Below are 20290 nucleotides of genomic sequence, written 5' to 3'. Positions count from 1 at the left end.
CCTTGAGCCCAGCATCAAACAAAAACAAACTGCTGTTTGGACACTCCTCCAACAACTCTCCCCTCGTGTTCACACAGAGTCCTTTGCTTGAGCTTCAACCATCTGTGCTGTATTGTTGCTAGCATGCTAATGTTGGTGCTGTATTATGACGTAATGTACCAGGTAATCATGCTCAGGCCTGGTTAGTCCTGGAGAAGTGGGAGTGCAGGCCATCAAAGGAATGGGAAGGGGGGCAATCATGTTTGAGCGCAGTATGGGACGACTTGTGAGTGCCTCCTCAGAGAGACATTTACAGGATAGACGTGATGTGTTTAATTATATCTAACAAATCACACAAAGTGTCACCAGTTTTTAAACAAGCTGCTTCATTCATTTGTTTCACAAAGACTTGAACAATTAGTCATCATTTGTTATCTTTGAAATGTTCTTTTAAAGAACATTATGAACAAATTGTTGTGTATGTTGTTTATTTGCCGTGTTTACATGTTTGTAACCTTACAGGTGAACTCGATTCAAAGTCTGAACCTGCAGTTAAACTCTACTGCAGTGACTTTCTGTAAAGATACATGGCTCCAACCAGGTACTTCTCTAAATCTTCTTCTTCATGAAACACATCTCTCATGTAGTTGTTGATCTTTTTGGAAGCCACAAGAGTCCACAGTACCTCCTCCTCCATCATCTGTAGCTCTCGCTTCATCGACGACTTGTAATCTTCTCCCAGCTCTGTCTTTAGGTCCACCCTCGACATGCAGACGTATCCGCCTGGAAGATAATAAATATTACAGGAGAAAAGAAGGACAATTTAAACAATGAGACAAAAAGGGGGTTTTCATGCATTTTTAGGAGAGCTTGAACTGTCTTTTAAGACTAAAGACCTGAGTCCTCGGACCACGCCCCCTACCTCAGGTTCAGCGCTTCTCAGCAGCGCTCATTGTTGCTTCGTTACTAAAGTTAACTTCTGCTTCCCCTGTACAGTCCCTGACAAAAGTCTTGCCATTTTGTTGAAACAACAGCGTATAACCTGACTTTTAATTAATTAATTGGTTTTAGAAATGCCTCATATGAAAGCTAAAACACTCCCAAATTATGTCGGCTTGCCCTGTGTGGACTGTCCAGATTATGTTACACTGCCTCCCTCACCTTTAAAGGGATACTTCACCTATTTGCATGAAGCTTTGTATCATTAGAAACATGGTAGTAGCGTTGAATGGTCGTCAATCCAGCCCTCATTTTGCCCTGAGATGAGAAAAATATGTTTTTCTTTGCCTGGAAGTTTTCTTCATGTGATGCAATATGACGCTTTTTGCTGGATTCACGACCATTCAACACTACTACCATGTTTCTAATGATACACAGCTTCATGTAAATGGGTGAAGTATCCCTTTAAGCTTGTGATTTGACACAGTAAGCATGGGAGGGTTCAGTGATTTAAGAAGAGTATATATGAACAGCCAGATACAGAGTACTCTTACAGGTACATGATCTTACAAACACTCTCATTGGAGTCCTCATTTGATTCAGAAAAGAAAAATCATGCCACCAGGTCTGTTTGACAAAGGTGATCTGTATGTCAGGAAAAGGTGGAAGCAAATACAGTTCATAGCTGAACTTTTTTGGAAGAGATGGATTTCTGAGTTGGAAAGGGCTTGGTACGCTCTGTGCAAAATCAAACAAGAACCAGCATTCTGGAAAGGCCGGTGAAGAAGCTCCTTCTACTGCAGGAAGCAGCTGTCGAGCTTCATGGACTAAGTCTCTCTCTAACTTGTTTTGTTGCAGGATCACCAAGAAAACAATTTATTTCCATTGTGTGATGTATTGCATAGAAGATTTCTAGTTTAGTTGGCAGGAATAGCTCCTTTTAAGATAACATAATTGTGATATGTGATACAATTAGGGGCTGGAGTGTTGGAACAATTTAATTTTTGTTACAATTAGGTTTGGGGATTTACTTCACTAGTAGTTGAGTGGTGTTATTTAATTATTTTACACATTTTATTTATTTAGAATATATTTTGGGTAATACCGTGGAGGACTAGCATGCACCTGGGTTTTTTACCACAGCACGAGAGCTGAACTCCAGCTTTTGAGCGTAACAGATCTTTATTGTGTTGATCTGTTTAAATAATCAAAGATGAACTGCTTCCAGCATTAAAGGCAATATACAATGTACACACAATGTACCCTGTCCTCTTGTGGTCTATATGACAAAGTCTTGCTACAACTACACCAATAACACCAACCTACCTGCCTGCCTGCCTGCCTGCCTACCTACCTTTGCTCAGAAGTGGCATCTTGCTGAGAAAGTGGGTTTCTCACCAGGATTGTTTTGTGGGAAAGGACGTTCTGCAGATTGTTTTACATCTTAAAACTTTTAACACAGTCTGTTTGGTATCTCTAAAATAGTACAATTTGACCAGAGTTCCAACTTCTGCTCAAAAGTGTTCAGGGAGGTAATGAAACAGATGAACATTTTTCATAAACAGTCAAGTGCGTACCATGTTCAAAGTCAAGGAAGTGTCTTCTTTGCGCTTACTGTACACAGTTAGACAGTGACTGGGAGGAGAGCGAACCCTGGCTCATGTTGGCTGCCAGAGAGGTGTCTCAGTAGAGCCTGGGGGTTTAGTCCAAACGACCTGGTTTATAGTTACACTATACGTGGCCCGCTAGCCTCCCTGAAAAGAGACTGGCAAGCTCAGGAGCCCTCCAAAAACTTATTTGATTATGTAAATGGTTTCAGAGAAAGGCTATACAGAGCTAACCAATCAGCTAAAGAAAAACTGCAGACAGCCCAGTCAAAAATGAAAACTCTTTACGACTGACATGCAGAACACCGTGAGTTCAGTTTGAGAGATCAGGTTCTGGCACTTTTGCCATTAATCGGTGCTCCTTTTCAAACAGTTAAACCAATAAAGCTGATTCGGATATATCTATGTGTTCAAAGGTTGCATTACAGAAGTGAGGGAGGTAGGTCTAAAGAGCACAATAAGTAAATGTATTCTGATTGTAATTACAATGAAAAAGAAAGACAAACAGCTTTATTTACTAAAAACATTCAGGAGTCAAAACATTCTTCCAAAATAGAAAGGAAAATGAATCATTTCAGAAAGAGTGCATAAAATGTGCTGTAATAGTTAACTCTAACTAGCACTCTTCTGATTAAGTTTTACACCATGTCATGACCTAGAATATTTTATGATTCAGTATTTTATTCAGTTTTGCTAATTTATCTCTTCTAACATCGAATCATTGACATTCTGATCATCAGGGTTTTCTATTCTTTTGCTGCCATTCAATGCCATTAGATTTGGCCTTGTTTTTTGTATTTTCACTTTATATATATCCCACTTCTCAGGAAGGAGTCCTCTGTTGAAGAGTTCTGAGACAAGGTAGGAGAACAATACAGTGGCAAAGATGGAAGATAGCATGCAGATAGTTCGAACAGGAGCACACTGGACATATTTGCCGTCCTCCAGGACACAACCTGGGAAATGGAGAACAGCAGGCAACTCAATGGATGGCTCCCCGCTGAGAGCTCTAAAAAACAATCCAATTAACAAGCCCATAATGGAGCCATAGCCATTACATATGTTGACAAAGAGGACACAGATGAGTTGAGGGAACATTACAGTGTAGGTTATGTCTGAGGCCAGGATCCACATAACCATAATGCTGTTCTGTAAGAAAGTGAGAGATGTGCCAGCCAAGCCCGTTAACACCACAAGGATGCGAATCACCCACTGGAGCTCCCTGTCTGACGCCTGCAGGAACAAAAAAGACTGAGGGAGCTGATGAGGAAAAAACAAGTCGATTCATCTTATACCTGCTTCTACTTGGTCACATAATAAAACAGCTTTAAAGATCTTTCATAGCACTGTTGTACAGATAACATTCAATTACATATTTAATTTACTCTACACAGTAATTTCTGTCAACTCTACTGAACTGCCTTAGTGCCATTAAAAGAGAAGTCCTTATATGTGACATTGTGCCCAGTGTTATTGAAACACTTGTTTCCCAATATGTTTGTCAAGCCTGTTCTGCACAACCTACGCGTTTCTTTTGGTCAATCTCTGTGCATTGACCACCATATTAATTGTTTAATTCTTTCTTGTATTTATCAGCAAAGAAATATTTCCAAGCCCATTGTTTCTACAATTCCAATGGAGGCAATTATGCATACCTTCATTTCTTCTCATTTGGATAACAGTTACTCACTTTTCACCTTTCATAACAAATCATCTCTTAACCATTTACAATTATCACAACATGCTGCAGCCAGGCTATTAGCCAGGTCCTCCAAGAGGTCACATCACTCCAATTCTGTTTTATTTACACTTGCTTTTCCTTATTTTTAAAATACAATTCCAGATTCAAATTCCTGCATAGACAGACACTGGCCTACATTACAGAGCTTTTTTTTTAGCATTATACACATAACACTCATAGGTCTTCTGATCATGGCTTGCTGGTAGTCCCTCACACCAGACTGAAGAACAAGGGAGACTGTGCTTTTCAGGTTGTAGCGCCAATACTTTCGAATGCACTGCCTCTGGGACTAAGATTTGTGGGCAATGTTGATTCTTCTAAAAAGAAACTTAAGAACTTTTTAGACTTGCATTAGATTGATATTTTTAACCCATTTGTAAAGCACTTTGTGACTCTGCTCTTGAAAGGTGCTGTATAAATAAAGTTATTATTACTATTCCTTTGTTCATGTGTTCTCATACCTTGGTTCTCAAGATGTTTTTATAGATGTTTGATGCAAAGATAGAACTGGCTGACAATAAAGCAGAGTCTGTCGATGACATCACCGCAGCAGCTATGGCTCCAATCCCAATGATCGAGATGTAGGGTGGACTGAGGTTCTGAAGAGCAATAGGCAGAATCAGTCCTGCCTCTCCACGCTCGTATGGGGATGGGGAGCCATACATTGTCATGTTCCAGTCTGAGGAAAATAAGTGACATTAATAAGCATTGTCTTCTCAGTCTTTGTTGATGAACAGTTTCACTGTACCTGTTGATGCTGCCACTGCTCCGATCAACAGAGAAGGGACTCCAAGTATTAGGACAAGTGGAGCGGCAATGAAGCATGTGATCCTGGCTGTGGTTGATGAGGAGGCTGACAGGGTCCTCTGATGAAAGTCCTGATATCCCAGGTTACCAAGAGACTTACACAATAAAGAAAACAGTGCCTTAGTAAGGACAAAAACACATTTCTTTTGAATCGACCGGAATTTGTCAACAGAGAGGTCAGAATCTGCGCAATTCCCAATTTTTAGCATAACAAATTCAATTTTTTAAAGTTAATTCTATACACTTGTTGGAGAAGTGAGTAATCTGGCATGAATGATGATATGATAACAAATACCTATAGACTAAAGACAGAACATTTCAATTTAAATGTAATTCCATTTCACAGTCCACCCATGTCCCTTTAGTTAACGTGGAGGAGGCTGAGATTATACCGTAGCAGTTCCTTAGGTGGAGCACCTAATATTTCAGCTTCACTTTTCTTTTCTTTCTTTTTTTACCTTAGATTATCTAATTAGTAAGGTATTTTGGGTCATTAATTTAATTTGTTAGATATCTTACATATTAGTCATTGATAACAAAATGTTTAAAACAATGCAGTTGGACAAATGACTGAATATACAGTAGTCCTCACCAATATTAAGAAATTATCCATCCACCTCCACATGCTATCTTTATCCAGTGAACCAACCCAAGGGGCCTGGTAGGTAAAGTTGAAAGCAGTCCTGGTTATATCAGCTGAATGGGGGTTCATCAGGATGAAGGGGACACATAACCACTGCAGAACAAAACACTAACTTTAGCGTAGCAAACACAAATCCATGTAATTAATTCAGGTTGTATTATAGACTTTTGGTATCTGTCACTTCATTTTGGATTGTTGGTGCAATAAGCAAGATATAAAAGCATGATATAACAATCACATTTTGTCCCTCAAAGTGTCACTCCATGTGAAATACCAAACAGGTTGTGATATGCTGAGAAATGTTTTCAGGTTTTGGGGACCAGGTTATCCATGTTAGTTAGAAACTCACCAAGCTAAAGAACATGAGAGTCAGTTGTATAACGTCAGTGTAGGCTACAGAGTACAGGCCCCCCAGCAGTGTGTATACGATGGCTACTGCAGCAGAGATCCAAATGCACAGTGAGTAGGACAAATCCAGGATTACACTCATTGTGGCACCTATAATTAAAAAAAAATAAAAAAAAATAAAAGGGGCTGGCAGTCATTAGGGGAGATGTGCACTTTCATATACAGACAGTTGTAGCAGGTCTTTGATTAACTGGCACCAAATGCTTGCTCGCATTTACTGCAGTACACCACAAGCTTTGACAGCATCTCCTGAAACTTTACATGGTAAGAAGCTGGGAGATCAGCTAGATTTTATAACAGTACAGGGTCATGAAATAAGCTTTTGTACATGCTGCTCAGAGAGCCAGAGTTATAGCCTTGTGCTTCAGTGCATAAAACCATAGGTAATTACACTAAAAATGCACCAGCCAAATATTTTAATGAATTGAGGCAGCTCAAGAAGGTTTGATTTGTAAAAGGAACTTTTAAGTCTCTCCTAATGTATTATGTTGGACAGATTGTCATGTGACAGGTTCACAATGTGTATTACTTTTGATTCTATTTCTTTGACTGTAAATCAGCTGACTCAAATGACCTCTACCGGAGTAAATATGAACACTTCTGAAATGAATATATGGGTCCACAGGTGTTAATTGAACTCTTTTTGGAGAAATGACACCTTAACACTAGATGTCACTATTGACTCTTTTTGGAGTTAAAACGTAACACCAGTTAACACTAGTGTAACTTTTTCTCAACACTGCAATGTAGTGTTAGATATTCACTCTTTCACAGAGTCTTGAGGTTTACCCTATATTAACACTGTAAGGTGTAAATGTTGCTTTAAAGGGGCTTTATGCAACTTTCAAAAAATATTGCTTTTCAAAAACAATTGTATTACATCAAACTTACATTAAGCTACATGAAACTGAATTTGTGGAGAAGAAATGCACAAAGATTATTAGAGAAACTTTAAATTCTGAAGTCTTTCCAATTCTCGTGGTATTTTTTTTATGTTACTCACAGAAAGTAAGTAATTAAGTAAAGGGTGAAAAGTAGAAATGATTGGCATGAGTGTATCACTTACCCAGGCCAATAAGAGTTCCTGTAACCCAGAGTATATCAGATATTAGCAGCGCTATGGACAGAATTCCACTGATTACATTTCCATACTTAATCTGAAATGGATCCATCATTGTCACATATCTTCTTTCCCTCATTGGTTTAGCAAAAAACAGCCCACCTTAATGATCAAAAAGGGAAACAGATTAGTAATTGCATTTTGTCTGCTTTTCAACGCTATCGTTTAGCACTGCTTCAATATTGTTTAACTCACAACTGATTCACAAAGTATTATGTTGTATATTACTTTTACAATGTATAGTCTTTAGTTTATTAATGTCCTGCACCCTGTATATAGAAACGTATGCCCTATACAATCAAGTAATCCTACAATGAAGTACAAATTTTACTTCATAAGCCAGTTCTATTTATAAACCTCACTGAGATGTTACTAATAAGAAACATGTACTGTATTATCATCTTACCAACAATGAAAGACATGGCTGCTGTTGCTGGCATCACAGCCCAGGTCAGTCCCATGGTTGGAGTATATACTGCCTCTGTTAGACCAACGATGTAGCCCCCACCGACAAATGTTGCTATGGAAAGTATACGTTTATTACTAACACGCACAGGCTAGTCCACACCTTTTTTTTTTTTTTATGTGGTTGCCCAACTGGAAGGGTGGCATAAAGTTTGTTAAGCAAATGTATGCATTTACCTGTCCCCATTTAACACATATACTTTTAGGTAACATTTGTAATTCCATAATATAAAACCAAAGCAGTGCAACATGATTTTTAAAATGTGTCCAATTCTAAAAGATCCAATAGAGATTCAATATGCTTATACATGCGGCCCAAATGATTAATGGTATGACTCAGTAAAAAGGTATGGCTACAATTTAAACAATGGCTTTCAATACATTCCTCTTCAAATTCACAGTACACATGAAAAAAGACGAAAAAGCCGTTTTAACATTTCAAAAGCAATCCTGTCCAATGGAAAGTCATTCCGCTTTTATCAATGAAGTCCTCATCAACTGCTTAACTATAAATCAGCATATTTTCAACATCAGCGTGGCATTGCTAAATTCATATGACATAAACATCAACAGTAACTTAACGTGTTATCATCGATATGTAAATGTTGGTTTAATGTTTATTGAGTCTGGCTGTATTAAATGTATGGCCAATTGCATGCTTTAGAAGAAACTACAAAAAAAACAGCCGCTGATGTTTTATGTTTATAGGAAGCTGTGACAGGACACAATGGAGGCGAGGTCCGGTTTAATTGGTCCTGTATGAATTGAGATTTGAATAGCAACCAAAAAAATTATAAAAAAGGAAAATCAACAACTGGGTGAGGTGTATTTATATGTTAATTTGTTGGTTTAGCGCTGAAATCATAACGATGATTGTTTGCAGGCTTGTAGCCTTTTTTTTCCCATTTTGAGACAGCATCCTTTATTTATACAAAAATACGGTTTAAATTACATCACCCATGAGTGAAGAAGTGCTAAAAACTGATAGGCCTAGTATTGCCTAGTTGTGATTATATAAATACTGAGATTATTTAGGCTACTTTGAAAACAATGTCACACAGGTTAACAGCTTTCTGTCAGAGGTTGCACATGTGCAGAGTTGTACATAGCCTATGGATGGAATTTAAAAGTTTACCTATAGGCCTATATGGTGCTCATTTTGAAAAACCTACATACTCAAAGTAATTATTTTTTCTTTTTCTACTTAATCCCATATATACTATGCACTAACCTGTCATGGTAAAGACTCCCACCACCATGCTGATCCCTCGGTTCCCCAAAATTGTAATTTCTGTCTGGTCGGCCTGAGTGCTGTCCTGCAGCCGTTTGGACTTCATGGAGGCCCAGATTCCAGTGCCCAGTACCAGCAGGTAGAAGAGCACCATTACCACCAGCCCTGGAACGTTGAGGCCCATCGTGCACAGACAGACTGACAGACTGAATGATAAGAGTTCTATTGTGCCTGTCTAAACGAGCTCTGAACAAGAAGGACAGGATTCCATATATGGGAAGATACTTCTAATTTACATGTTGTGCTCCAGAAAATCTTTAGAACCAAGCGCACGACTCAGAGACAGTTTGACGTTTACAAATTAACAATTTATTAGAAACGTGACTCGGGGTGAAATAATTGTGCAACACGATAATAAATGTGACTCTAGTGAACCCTAAAAACCTTAAACACAAACACGCGTGACGAGGAGCCAGATCGGACACACAAGACGACACGGGGAAGACGGAGTCGCACGAAGGACGGGAACTACAGAGAGGGAGAAAACACGAGAGGTTAACAAGCACGAATAAACACAAGTATCCAAGATAACTAGAAGAGCGAGAGCTGACACAACCCATGGGGATGAAACAATAATCTGCCAGTTGATCAGAGTGGAAACACCTGTGATCGCAGCTGAACCTAATGATTAGTGAGGGAAGGGAGCTGACAGACAGGGAAACAAACACAACAAAACTGTACGTGGAAACCCCAAACATGACATTGCAGGAGCTTAAAAAAATCCTAGTAAGGAGTCTTAGTTTATTGGAGTGATTTGAGAACATGCTCAGAGCAAGGAATGGACAGAAACTTAGGAGGCGTGGTTTACCTTTTGCTAGAACTTTTTTTTTTGGGATTGGTTAATAAAAAAAAGAAGGGGAATCATAGAATCTAGTCAGCCGTTATGTAATTATAAACTCTATGACAATAGTATCTGTGTGATCATTTCTAAGACGTTCTTTAGAAGTTTTCTACGTTCTTTAGAACGTAGAAAACTTGAAAGACTTGAAAAAGACTTGAAAAACTTGAAACTTGTAGAAAAACGGAACTTTTCTACGTTCTTTAGAAGTTTATGATGTTTGAAATAACATAATTACACGCTTCATTACATCAGCAGGTAAAAAGCCATAATTAGTGATTGGATGCTGAAAAAAGTCATTGATGGACTGAAAAGTCTGCACATCTCTTTATGTAGTGTTTAATAAGAAATTCTCTATTTTCTCCTCAGCTTGAGAAACTTTTAAGCCTTTTAGAAGTCCTCCTCACTACTCCTAATGGTTAAACCTAAGGAACTCTTGTCAGAGCAAAACACTTTGTAAATAACTTTCATATTTACAAATCAAATTCTTAGAAAATGTCAACTTATTTGTTTTAACCTGTAACTTGTTGTATTGTTTATGTCATTGAAGACATAACTCTTTAAGGCTTATTAAGTTATTCTTTCACTTTAAGATTTGTGGGTTTCTGTTTTCTAGGCAGACTAATTCAAGTTTTAGTTTATCTACTCAACAGAAATATAGGGTTTAAAACCTTAACAAAGGAAAAAGCCACTAAAGGAGCAACTCTCAGCAAATATGGGCCCTGGTGAACATTAATTTATGCTTTGAGCAATTTATTTACAGTGTAAATTTGCAGACCCAGCTAATTTTATTGCTTTTCTTTTGCATGTGAGAAACTTTCCTACAGCTGCTTCATATGTTTAAATTGTTAAATGCGCTGTAGCCCTACCTTTGAAAGATACCCACTTGTATCAATAGATAGTTGAAAATGTATCGATGTCTTGGGAAGCATAGCTACACATAGCATGGATCCCAAAAACCTCATGGAGGATGATAAGTCGAGAGAATAAACTTTGGTCTGAAGGTGATCTGATTAATTCCCAACCTCATCTATAAAAGAGGCTGACTTCAGGCTGAACTCTAGAGAATGTTTTACAATAGGCAGTGTACCATAGAGTTAATGAATATACACTCTAACTCCTCTAGCTGATCTTGAGTGTCAAATAAAAAAAGGACACATCACTAATAAAGTGACACCACCATTTCAGAAAAGGATGAAACATTATGTCACTCTACCTCCTCTTCCAAAAATTGTGTAATTGCATGCATAAATTGTTATGTACTAATGCCTTACAACACTGTTCTGAGGTTCCTTAACTGTTTAGAGGTGTTTTTTAAATTACGCATATATTTTCTTTCCTGTACAAGTTATGTACATTTCTTTATATAAGTATCAGTCTATTTGAATTGCACAGGTTGAATTTGTAATTTTTTTTATTCTGAATCATATATCTATCTGTCCAAATATCATTTTAAATACTAACCTCTTGACTTTTGGCATTTGTACAACAGTTTATCGCATCTCTTTGATGTTGTCTTGTAAATTGTTGTGATTAATTTGTCATTTTGCATACATCATTTTTATCATTCAGTTTCTTTATGGCTGCAGTGAGTGTGTTTTAAGTGAGTAAGCCAGATGTGCTGTAGCGGTGTTTAATTTGTACTTCACCTTTTTTCATTGTCTATGACATTAACGGGCTGTATCTTTGTGCGCATGCGCAGGAGCACTTCATACAACCGCAATAAGCAAACATGGCGGCGGCCGTCGACAGTGTTGTGAAAGTGTAAGTTTAGCTTTATTCTTGTAAGAGTAATCAAGCCGTATTGCAGAGATGTTTTAGAGTTGATTATCATGGTGTCATTGCTTATCTTTTAAAGTGCCTCCTCAGTCTTGAATGTAAGCTTTGTCCCTGGAGAATAACGTTATGCACTGAGCTAAGGTTAGCTTGTTAGCTGTAGGCAAATATGAACGAGCTGAACCCATTGTGGAGCGCTCTTTTAGATTTTATACTTTCCCCAAACTTGGCTGCTCGTCGTTGTGCTGTCGTGGTGATTAAAACTATTTATCCAAACTGTTGCTAGGCAACCGCCTGCGGATGTAAAAGACAGTTATTATCCGTGTAAGCTGTAAGCTCGGCGGGTGCTTTGTTGTTAGGAGAGAGCTGCTAACATCAACCTTTTGTTCTGACATCCCTCCATCAGGACTGGATCAGGCTCTGTAATGTCCTTCAAAACAACAACTACAACAGGAGATCATACAGTCAGCCACAGTCTGTCTGGTATAAGTCTGTTTAAACAACAGCCGAGACAGCCACGGTGTTTTTCTGTTGGGACATTTACTTTACTTCTTTAGTCTTCATTTAATCTTCATTTATTATTTATTTATTCCGATCACACATGGGACTGATGCTGCATCTTAAAAGTCAAAATCCCTAACAGTGAATTCTAGTGAACAACAAGGAAGGTGCCATATGCAAGCAGAAAGATGAAGGTCAATTAAGTCATTTGCAGGGATTGCACCACTCCTGATAAATGTGAACGAGTCAAAGCCTTCAGCTAACATAACTGCATCTGCATATAAAGCTGAAGAGGAGTAAAATGAATTCATTTTAGATAATAAAGTTACCACTTTGTTTAGTTGAAAATTAGTTATTGACCTCAGTTAAAAAAAAACAACCTTTAAAACACATTTAAATCATTTAAAAAGCTGACAAATGTATATGAAAACATTAAAAGGTGAAAACAGATAAATATAACTAGTAAAACTGAAAGTGGAAACTTCTTCATGAATGTGTCCTATTTATTTTAGCCCTTTCAACAATGATTATTACCAGTTTATCTGATCTGTGTTGTTTGACATTCACATTTCAGACTGGGAGAGCAGTATTACAGAGACGCAATGGAGCAGTGTCACAGTTACAATGCTCGTTTGTGTGCCGAGCGCAGCATCCTCATGCCTTTCCTGGACTCTCAGACCGGTGTAGCCCAGTCCAACTGTTACATCTGGATGGAGAAGAGACATCGAAGTGCAGGTATATAAAAACCCCAACATTTTGTAGAATTTCCCAAATCATCCCAAACTGGAAAAAAAAAAAAAAAAAAACCCTCACATGGTTTTTCTTGTGCCACATCAGGTGTAGCTCCAGGACAGCTGTACACCTACCCTGCTCGTCGCTGGAGGAAGAAGCAACGTTCTCACCCCCCTGAGGACCCCCGCTTGGCTTTCCCTCCTCTCAAAGCAGGTATGTATCATGGAACCATACATTCCTCATTAACAGTATAGCTTTATAAATGCTGGTAAAACTTGCACACTGGTCAACATCCTTGTAGCCACCAGTAGTGGAGCACGACTGATTGATCGGCTAGCCGATAATATTCTCTGATATTAGCATAACCAGTGACTACTGGTATCGGTTACTCTTATGGCAGATATGCACTGATAGAACTCGATTTAATCACCAGACATTTTTCAATGGATTGCACTCGCAGTTCTCTTTCCCCAGCTGTGTATGCTATATAGATTACAACAAGGGTTATAGTTGCTCATATGTATGCAGACACATGAGAAAAACAACAAATTAACAGCCTCTTAAATCACTTTGCAGAGTGTCAAGCCGTGATGCTTGTACATGCACAGTGACTTTCCAGTTGACTACCCATCTTTACTTGGTTCTATATTTTTTATATCTATTTAAGTTTACATATCTCCCTCGACGAATCAAAGAAAGATATTGGCCTTCATATATCGGTCTCAGATTTGTCTCTCTCCCTATTATCGATATCAAACCTAAAAGTCCAATATCGGCCGGGCTCTAATCAGTCGCTCCTGTTTGTCAGTGGTATTTCTTTTTCTCTTTATGCGTTTATGCCCGTTATTCTTTCTCTGTGTAGCAGATTTGGAGTTAGGGTTGAAGCGTGATGCTTTGGGACCAGTGGATGGCAGCAGCCTGGAGGCGCTACTCAAGGGCGAGCCCCACGACAGGAGGAATGCCATGTCGGATATCCGTGGTTCCGAGGATGACGCGGCCGCCGTCGAACCCTCTGCCACCTCAACAACCACCCACACTTCCTCTGGCCGTATACGCAAGGTCTGGCTCTGCGATAGCTGGACACACTTGTATTCTATGAATGCATTTAACATCTTGAGCAGAGCTGCACAACAAGTGGCGTACATTACGTGACCAGATTTGTTTGTATCGGATAATAATGTAACTGTCCAGTCCACGCACATACTGCCACATCACAAGTCAGTTCAAATCTTGGTTTTTGTTCACAAAGCTCTACAGCCAAACCTGTTATTTACTGACAGATTAAACTGCCAAAATCATTCTTAACCGGACCTCGCCTCCATTGTGTCCTGTCACAGCTTCCTATAAACATAAAACATCAGCGGCTGTTTTTTTTTTGTAGTTTCTTCTAAAGCATGGAATTGGCCATACATTTAATACAGCCAGACTTAATTACCACCCTCTCACCACAGAGAGTCCTGGACCATGACGACTACTTGGATGACCTGGACGATGAAGACTTTGAAGACGAGACCCCAAAGAGACGGGGCAAGAGCAAATCCAAGGTGAGTGTCCCGTCTTTTTCTGCACGCAGTCCCCTTGAGTGCACCAGAGGATCAGAGGCAAACGATAAAGTCACACTAGTTCCGTTTCGTCTGAGATTTTCTTCCCCATAGGTGATTTTAAAAGCTGTACTTTTTTTTCCTCCTTTAACATCTTATTTGATTTGTGCGCTGTCCTGTTACGTCTCCTGTTTTGTTCTTTTATTTTATTTTTTTACGTCATTTAAAGTACAGAGAAAACATTTCTCAAGTTTCCAATGACTCTTTTAGGGTCGCAGCGACAAGAATGGCAAGAAAAAACAGGAGGCTGCAGCTGCTGCGATGGAGGAGAGGGACAAACCGTACGCCTGCGACAGTGAGTAGAAGCTGTGTGTCGTGCATGTCAGCAAGAGAGGCTTTTGCTCGTTCCCTGAAGGACAGAACGCAACACTCCCAACATGCATGGTTTGATCTGAAAGACCCCTTCTGGAGCTTAAGTTCGACAGCATATACGTTTGAAAGTTGCCCGCCTGAATGCGTTTCGTTTGTTTGTCTGTTTTTTTTTTTTTTCTCCTGAGATGCTGTTGTTGCCCTGTAGCTTCTTGCCGGCCATAAAGCTCATTGTGCAAACGCTCCCCTCCGCTGAATGTGAAAATAGCCGGTTGTCGGGCGATGATGATGATGATGATGATGATGTTGATGATGATGATGATGATGATGATGATGATGATGGTTCCATCTTGGGCCTTTTTGGACGGTGGTTGAAATTGGCCGTCATCACTGTAACACTTTTGTGACCGTGTGTGTGTGTGTCAGTCTGTGGGAAGCGCTACAAGAATCGTCCTGGCCTGAGCTACCATTACACACACTCTCACCTGGCGGAGGAGGAGGGCGAGGACCGCGAGGAGATCGAGGCACCACCCACTCCTCGCCAGCCTGAGGAGCAGAAGAGTGAGTCACTCTCTAGTGCTAAGAGAGAGACGGAGAGAGAGAGAGAGAGAGAGAGGAAGGAGGTTTGGTTGCATGCCTTGTAGCATGTGTGTGTTTTAAACAAGATTTCTCTCTCTCATTCTCTCTTTTTTTTTTTTTTTATAATTCTGCTCTTTTCATTTTTTTTTTTTTCGTGATGACTTTTAATCCCAATTGTGGGATTAGTCTCAGTGTTCCTGACATAAACATATTTTCAGGGTTGGGAATCCTGTTTTTTTGTTTTTTTTGTTTTTTGTTTCCCAATCATCCATCTTGTCCCCTCCTCGACATATCACCACATTTCTTGTTTTCTTTTGTGAATGCGACATTGTGTTAGCAAATACATTCATTAGTGCGTTTTTGTCCGTCGCCACTCTTCATATTTCTCAAAACATCATTAGTCAGGTCTTGTGAGAAGGTGTTGTCGGGTGACGTGGTGAAGCAGGTTTGTAGAGCTGTGCGTCAATCTTTTCAACAATTTGTTTTATGACTGTTTAATACTTAGTGAGTCCTTGTGAGATCATGTAAGGGGTGATTACAGTTAATGGGTTGTTATGGGAGAGTGGGAGCCTCCCCTTTTTTTCTATTACACGGCTTGCTACTCTAGTAAAAAAAATAACCTGGCAGAAATGTTGATTTGAAAAGGATCTCATTGATTTAAACAGGATACATTTCAACAGTTAACCCTTTAGCTTAATTGTGATTTCCCATCATAGTTGGAGTTGCCACGTTCAGATTCAGCATCTTTTAACCTCCCTCCTTCGCCCTCGAGATTCTGTAATAGGAGCCTCTTAGCAACTGTCAGCCCTTCATAGTAACGCTTTGTTCTACTTAACAACGATCTGCTGTCGAAGGCTAGCAGACCGTTGCGATGTGTAAAACCGATCAGAAGCAAGTATTCGACGCAGCCGAGCAATGAAGGCGTGTGCGAAAAATTCGCGACTCCTCCTCGGTTAGGATTCAGCGATGCGATGTTTTGATGTTCACCCCGATCGTTCTCTTCCTCAGCAACAAAGAAGGGTCCTAATGGGCTGGCACTGCCCAACGATTACTGTGACTTCTGTCTGGGAGACTCCACCTTAAACCAGAAGACGGGCCAGTCAGAGGAGCTGGTGTCCTGCTCAGACTGCGGTCGCTCAGGTATGAACTCATCTCGGCTCTGTCAGATATTCCTTTCGGGCAAATTGCTGATCCATGTAGATACGACTGTGTGGGTAATGGTGTCTACAGCTTCTTAGATCTTGACTTTACCGTCTCCTCTCCTTCCTGCAGGCCACCCGACATGCCTGCAGTTCACCCCAGTCATGATGGCTGCAGTGAAGACGTACCGCTGGCAGTGCATTGAGTGCAAATGCTGCAATGTTTGTGGCACCTCAGAGAATGACGTAAGCCCCCTTTCGTGAAATTCTGCGATGTGTTTTTGAGCGGTCGATGTTTTTAGATGCACTTTATTTGGCACGGAAATCACGGATACGTCGGACGAACCAGGTGCAGTGTTTTAGTTCTCCACACCAGTCCACAGAAGGCCTTTGGAAGGAATCACTTAAAGACAGGAAGACAAGCAATAAAACAGGGAGGAACAATGAAGAGAAAATGTCTAAGATAATAAAATGTGCAAAATGAAATAGTTAAAAGCGCAGTTATATATTCATTCAATAATACACCTAAACTTTAGTGCAGAGGCAGCATGATGCAACAGTAGAGCAGTGAACACCAGTGTTTGAGTCCTCTGTTAAAAGCATCAATGTTGCCTTCAATGTACTTCGATAATTCCATTTCCTTCAGCTCTTTTTATGACCTATACTGTGTTTAGATGTAGCTGTATTTTGAGAAAATAAGATGCTTGAGTGTTGACAGGGCTGAAATTAAAATAGTGCTCCTTTTCAAACTGCACAGATTTAAAGACGCTCTCTGTGAGTTTTTATACCCATGTCCTCTTTAGTCAGTTGTGGGTAATAGTTGAGTTCAAAGTACAGGTATGCTACTCATTAAACACTGCCCTGTAAGTGTCATCGGGTTGTTGTATTCTGTAAGCGTGTGATAGTTGTGGAAAAAGCTGAAAGTCAAACATTTATAAACTGTGTCAACAACACACAACCTGAGCCTGCTTCAGGTATTTGCTGCATCTTTTTACTGCTTCAATGAGACTGTATACAACTTCACACCTGCTTTTATTTTGACATGTTGGACCTCTCCTCGATAAAACGAAACGGGACATAGTGGTCCTTTTTGGGGGTAGTGACGTCATAGTTCCTCACATTTATAATGAGGAACTGTCTCTGGTGGATCTCTTCTCGTCTAATCAGCTGACTGTTTTTTTTTTGTTTTTTTTTCAGGACCAGCTGCTCTTCTGTGATGACTGTGACCGAGGCTATCACATGTACTGTCTGAGTCCAGCTATGACTGAACCACCAGAGGGTAAGCTGATGCTGAATACTTGACCAAAGCCTGATTTCATTAGTCAAGTTAAAAGAGATGCTGCAAATGTTTCCAAGTCAAGTCACATGACCCGCAGCAGGCTTGTGTGGTATCAGACTCCCGATGGTGAACAGCTTGGTGTGGTGCTGAACTAAAAATACAAAGGAAAGAAAAGTAGCATTTACATTCTAAGAACATTCAGTTTAGAGAACTCAGGAAGTCTGTCTTTGCATTGGATTATTATTCCAGACTTATGAAACAAACAATGTTCAAACAGAGACATCTGTGGTTTTATTCTGTGTAACAGTGTTAATAATGTCTGTAAGGCATCACAGTAAAGTCAGCAGACGAGAACGAAGGAGGATAAGCTAGTTCTAAGAAGAGTGCGTTGTATAGCTATGATGTTGATTAAGATAAATAAAATGGCATAATGTGGTTCAAACTAGCTGGATAAGACATTGATACAACTTAGATACAGACCATGTCCAGGAAGAAACTGCATTTCTTACAGAATTAAAAAAAAAAAAAAAGACAGATTCTCAAGATGATTCTCAAGATGTCGGGTCAGAATATAATGTGTTGCTTGAAAAGTCGATGCCGTATTTCCTCACCCGTGCCTCACTTTTTTTCCTATGTCTCACAGGGAGCTGGAGCTGCCATCTGTGCCTGGCCCTGCTGAAGGATAAAGCTTCTATATACCAGCAGAACCAGAACTCTGCCCCAGAGTGACATCATAGCAGCTAGTCCCGCCCCCTCCGTACAACAAACCCCAAAGCCACAAAGTCCTCCGGACGGGAAAGTCCGGAGCTCCAGATGTAGCTGAGCCAGACCTCAGATCAGCTTCACAAGTCTTCAAATCTTCACATCAGTAGGGGGATCAGTCTACATGGGGTCAAACTATCACTACCGACCTGCCTGTAAAGCCCCTGGGGCTTACCATCAAACACATACATATTGTGCACATATATACAGTGTAGACGCACTCTCTCTCCTGAACTGTTACACACACACACAATAGACGCAGCGAGCATGCAGTAACCATAGCAACTGCTGTCTCCAAGGGAGCGAACTGATTAGCATCATTGCTAATTATTTGTACCCTCTCGCTCTCAAAGACAGTGCAGACTGTCAAGACAACACAGATTCTCTTCTGCCAAATGATCTATTTTTACTCCCTGAATGTGGGAGAGAGAGAAAATTCAACACCTTTATGGTCGAGGATTATTATAGTTACTATTGCTATTGTTCTGGTTACTAGTGGACTTTTGTAGTGGCATTCATCTGTGTACTTTTGTCTGATTGGAGCATTATTTTTTTTATTTTATTTTTTTTAAGAAGTTTCCCTGGAGGGAAGCCAATCAGTGCCAAGGTCCAATGTCATTTAAAATGTCACAACTGAAGACCCACAGAGCCTTTCATAATCTGAATATCTTTGTTTTCATTTTGAATCAGTGGGACAAAAGTGTTCAAACAAAAAACTTGTTCTGACTTGTTGTGCTGTTTCAGCACACATTATTTAGCCTTGCTTAATTAAGGAGTTGCACCATTTCCAACTTTTCATTGCCGATTCTGTTGCGTTAACCAAACACTATACCAGACATCAAACACGGGAAGTTTTACATGACAACACAAAAGTTATGTCAGCTTACTGTCTCTCATTTGAACAGTTTATGCTGTTCTGATCAAGAAAACTCCTCAGACTTCTACAAAACAATGAGTCACCATAAAGGTCCGTCTTCTCCGCAGACATTTTTTGTGCGAGCTCTTTTAGAAACTGCAGCGACATCTAAGTTGCTGCTGTCGAACCGATGTCTTAAAGAATCAATCACAAACTGTAGCTGCTTTTATCATCTGTCACACTGCGGTGGATTTGCATGCACATTGCACCAGTTTAAATGCACACTCATATCACAAGTGTATTTTTTTTGTTGTCGTCGTATTGTTTATTTTTTTACATTTTATATTACTTGATATTCCATTGGTACTGGGAGTTTTTCTAGTAGAATTTTGTCTATTGAAGTTTATTGTATTGCAACACTTCAAGTATATAGCTCCTAATGCATTGGATGTACTGTATTGACTTTTTCTATTTTTGTTATTACTGTGACATGTTTGAATTGATTTGATTATTCTGGTTTGTCAGACCTCCATTATGAGTATTTGTAAAATGATGTACTTTGATGTACTATTTTTATTTTTTCATTTCTTTGGCATCAACGCCGATTTAGCCTGACTTAAATAAAAAATCACTTCGACTAGTTTGTCCTTTTGTTCTTAACATTCATAGTTTCAAGCGTTTCCTCTGTTTATTCCAGCTGATTAAATAGTAGACTGTTCACGTGACTATTTTATCGAAAGGAACTCATCTGAGAGATGGCCACAAAATGTCAAAATCTCAGAAGAAACATCTTGACATCTCAGAAAACTTCAAATTGCATTTAGAATTCTTTAAAAAATGTCGTTAACATTCACTAACGTGTATCAAAAAACTGCTCTACAGAAACTAAAGACTTCACCAAGATTAAAATATACCAGA

At 39.5% G+C, this 20290-nt stretch overlaps 3 protein-coding genes across 7 annotated transcripts in view; 1 reads left to right on the top strand and 2 right to left on the bottom strand.

Moving 5' to 3' along the window:
- Window positions 1-893: 893 nt before the first annotated feature.
- Window positions 894-20290, bottom strand: part of LOC306828978 (uncharacterized protein) — a 35797-nt gene continuing 16400 nt past the window's right edge. Inside the window, exon 12 of the mRNA XM_079351733.1 lies at window positions 894-975. Coding sequence (XP_079207859.1) covers window positions 909-975 — 67 coding nt within the window. The 3' untranslated portion in view covers window positions 894-908. The remainder of the gene's footprint in view (window positions 976-20290) is intronic.
- LOC306829299 (high-affinity choline transporter 1-like) lies at window positions 3008-9639 on the bottom strand. 3 transcript variants are annotated; one of them, XM_079352293.1, is made up of 9 exons: window positions 9385-9639; window positions 8941-9105; window positions 7651-7764; window positions 7191-7346; window positions 6066-6214; window positions 5666-5809; window positions 5015-5168; window positions 4728-4945; window positions 3008-3758 (listed from the first exon to the last, which is right to left on the bottom strand). In XM_079352293.1, exons 2-9 carry the CDS (start codon window positions 9092-9094, stop codon window positions 3219-3221), a joined length of 1629 nt encoding a protein of 542 aa, XP_079208419.1. In that variant the 5' UTR covers window positions 9095-9105; window positions 9385-9639; the 3' UTR covers window positions 3008-3218. The 3 variants fall into 3 exon arrangements, with proteins under 3 accessions (XP_079208419.1, XP_079208417.1, XP_079208418.1); XM_079352291.1 differs by having other exon boundaries at window positions 8941-9639; XM_079352292.1 differs by having other exon boundaries at window positions 5015-5144; window positions 8941-9639.
- dpf2l (D4, zinc and double PHD fingers family 2, like) lies at window positions 11309-20009 on the top strand. Of its 3 annotated transcripts, none has more exons than XM_079352849.1 (11): window positions 11314-11602; window positions 12690-12850; window positions 12953-13060; window positions 13713-13906; window positions 14299-14391; window positions 14659-14743; window positions 15184-15318; window positions 16345-16476; window positions 16609-16721; window positions 17673-17754; window positions 18398-20009. In XM_079352849.1, the coding sequence occupies exons 1-11, from the start codon at window positions 11571-11573 to the stop codon at window positions 18481-18483; spliced, it is 1221 nt and encodes a 406-aa protein (XP_079208975.1). In that variant the 5' UTR covers window positions 11314-11570; the 3' UTR covers window positions 18484-20009. The 3 variants fall into 3 exon arrangements, with proteins under 3 accessions (XP_079208976.1, XP_079208975.1, XP_079208974.1); XM_079352848.1 differs by having other exon boundaries at window positions 11315-11602; window positions 13710-13906; XM_079352850.1 differs by lacking the exon at window positions 15184-15318 and having other exon boundaries at window positions 11309-11602; window positions 13710-13906.

The sequence above is a fragment of the Symphodus melops genome, assembly GCF_947650265.1.
Source record: "Symphodus melops genome assembly, chromosome: 9".
Lineage (NCBI taxonomy): Eukaryota > Metazoa > Chordata > Actinopteri > Labriformes > Labridae > Symphodus > Symphodus melops.
This window is presented reverse-complemented; position numbering and strand designations above follow the sequence as displayed.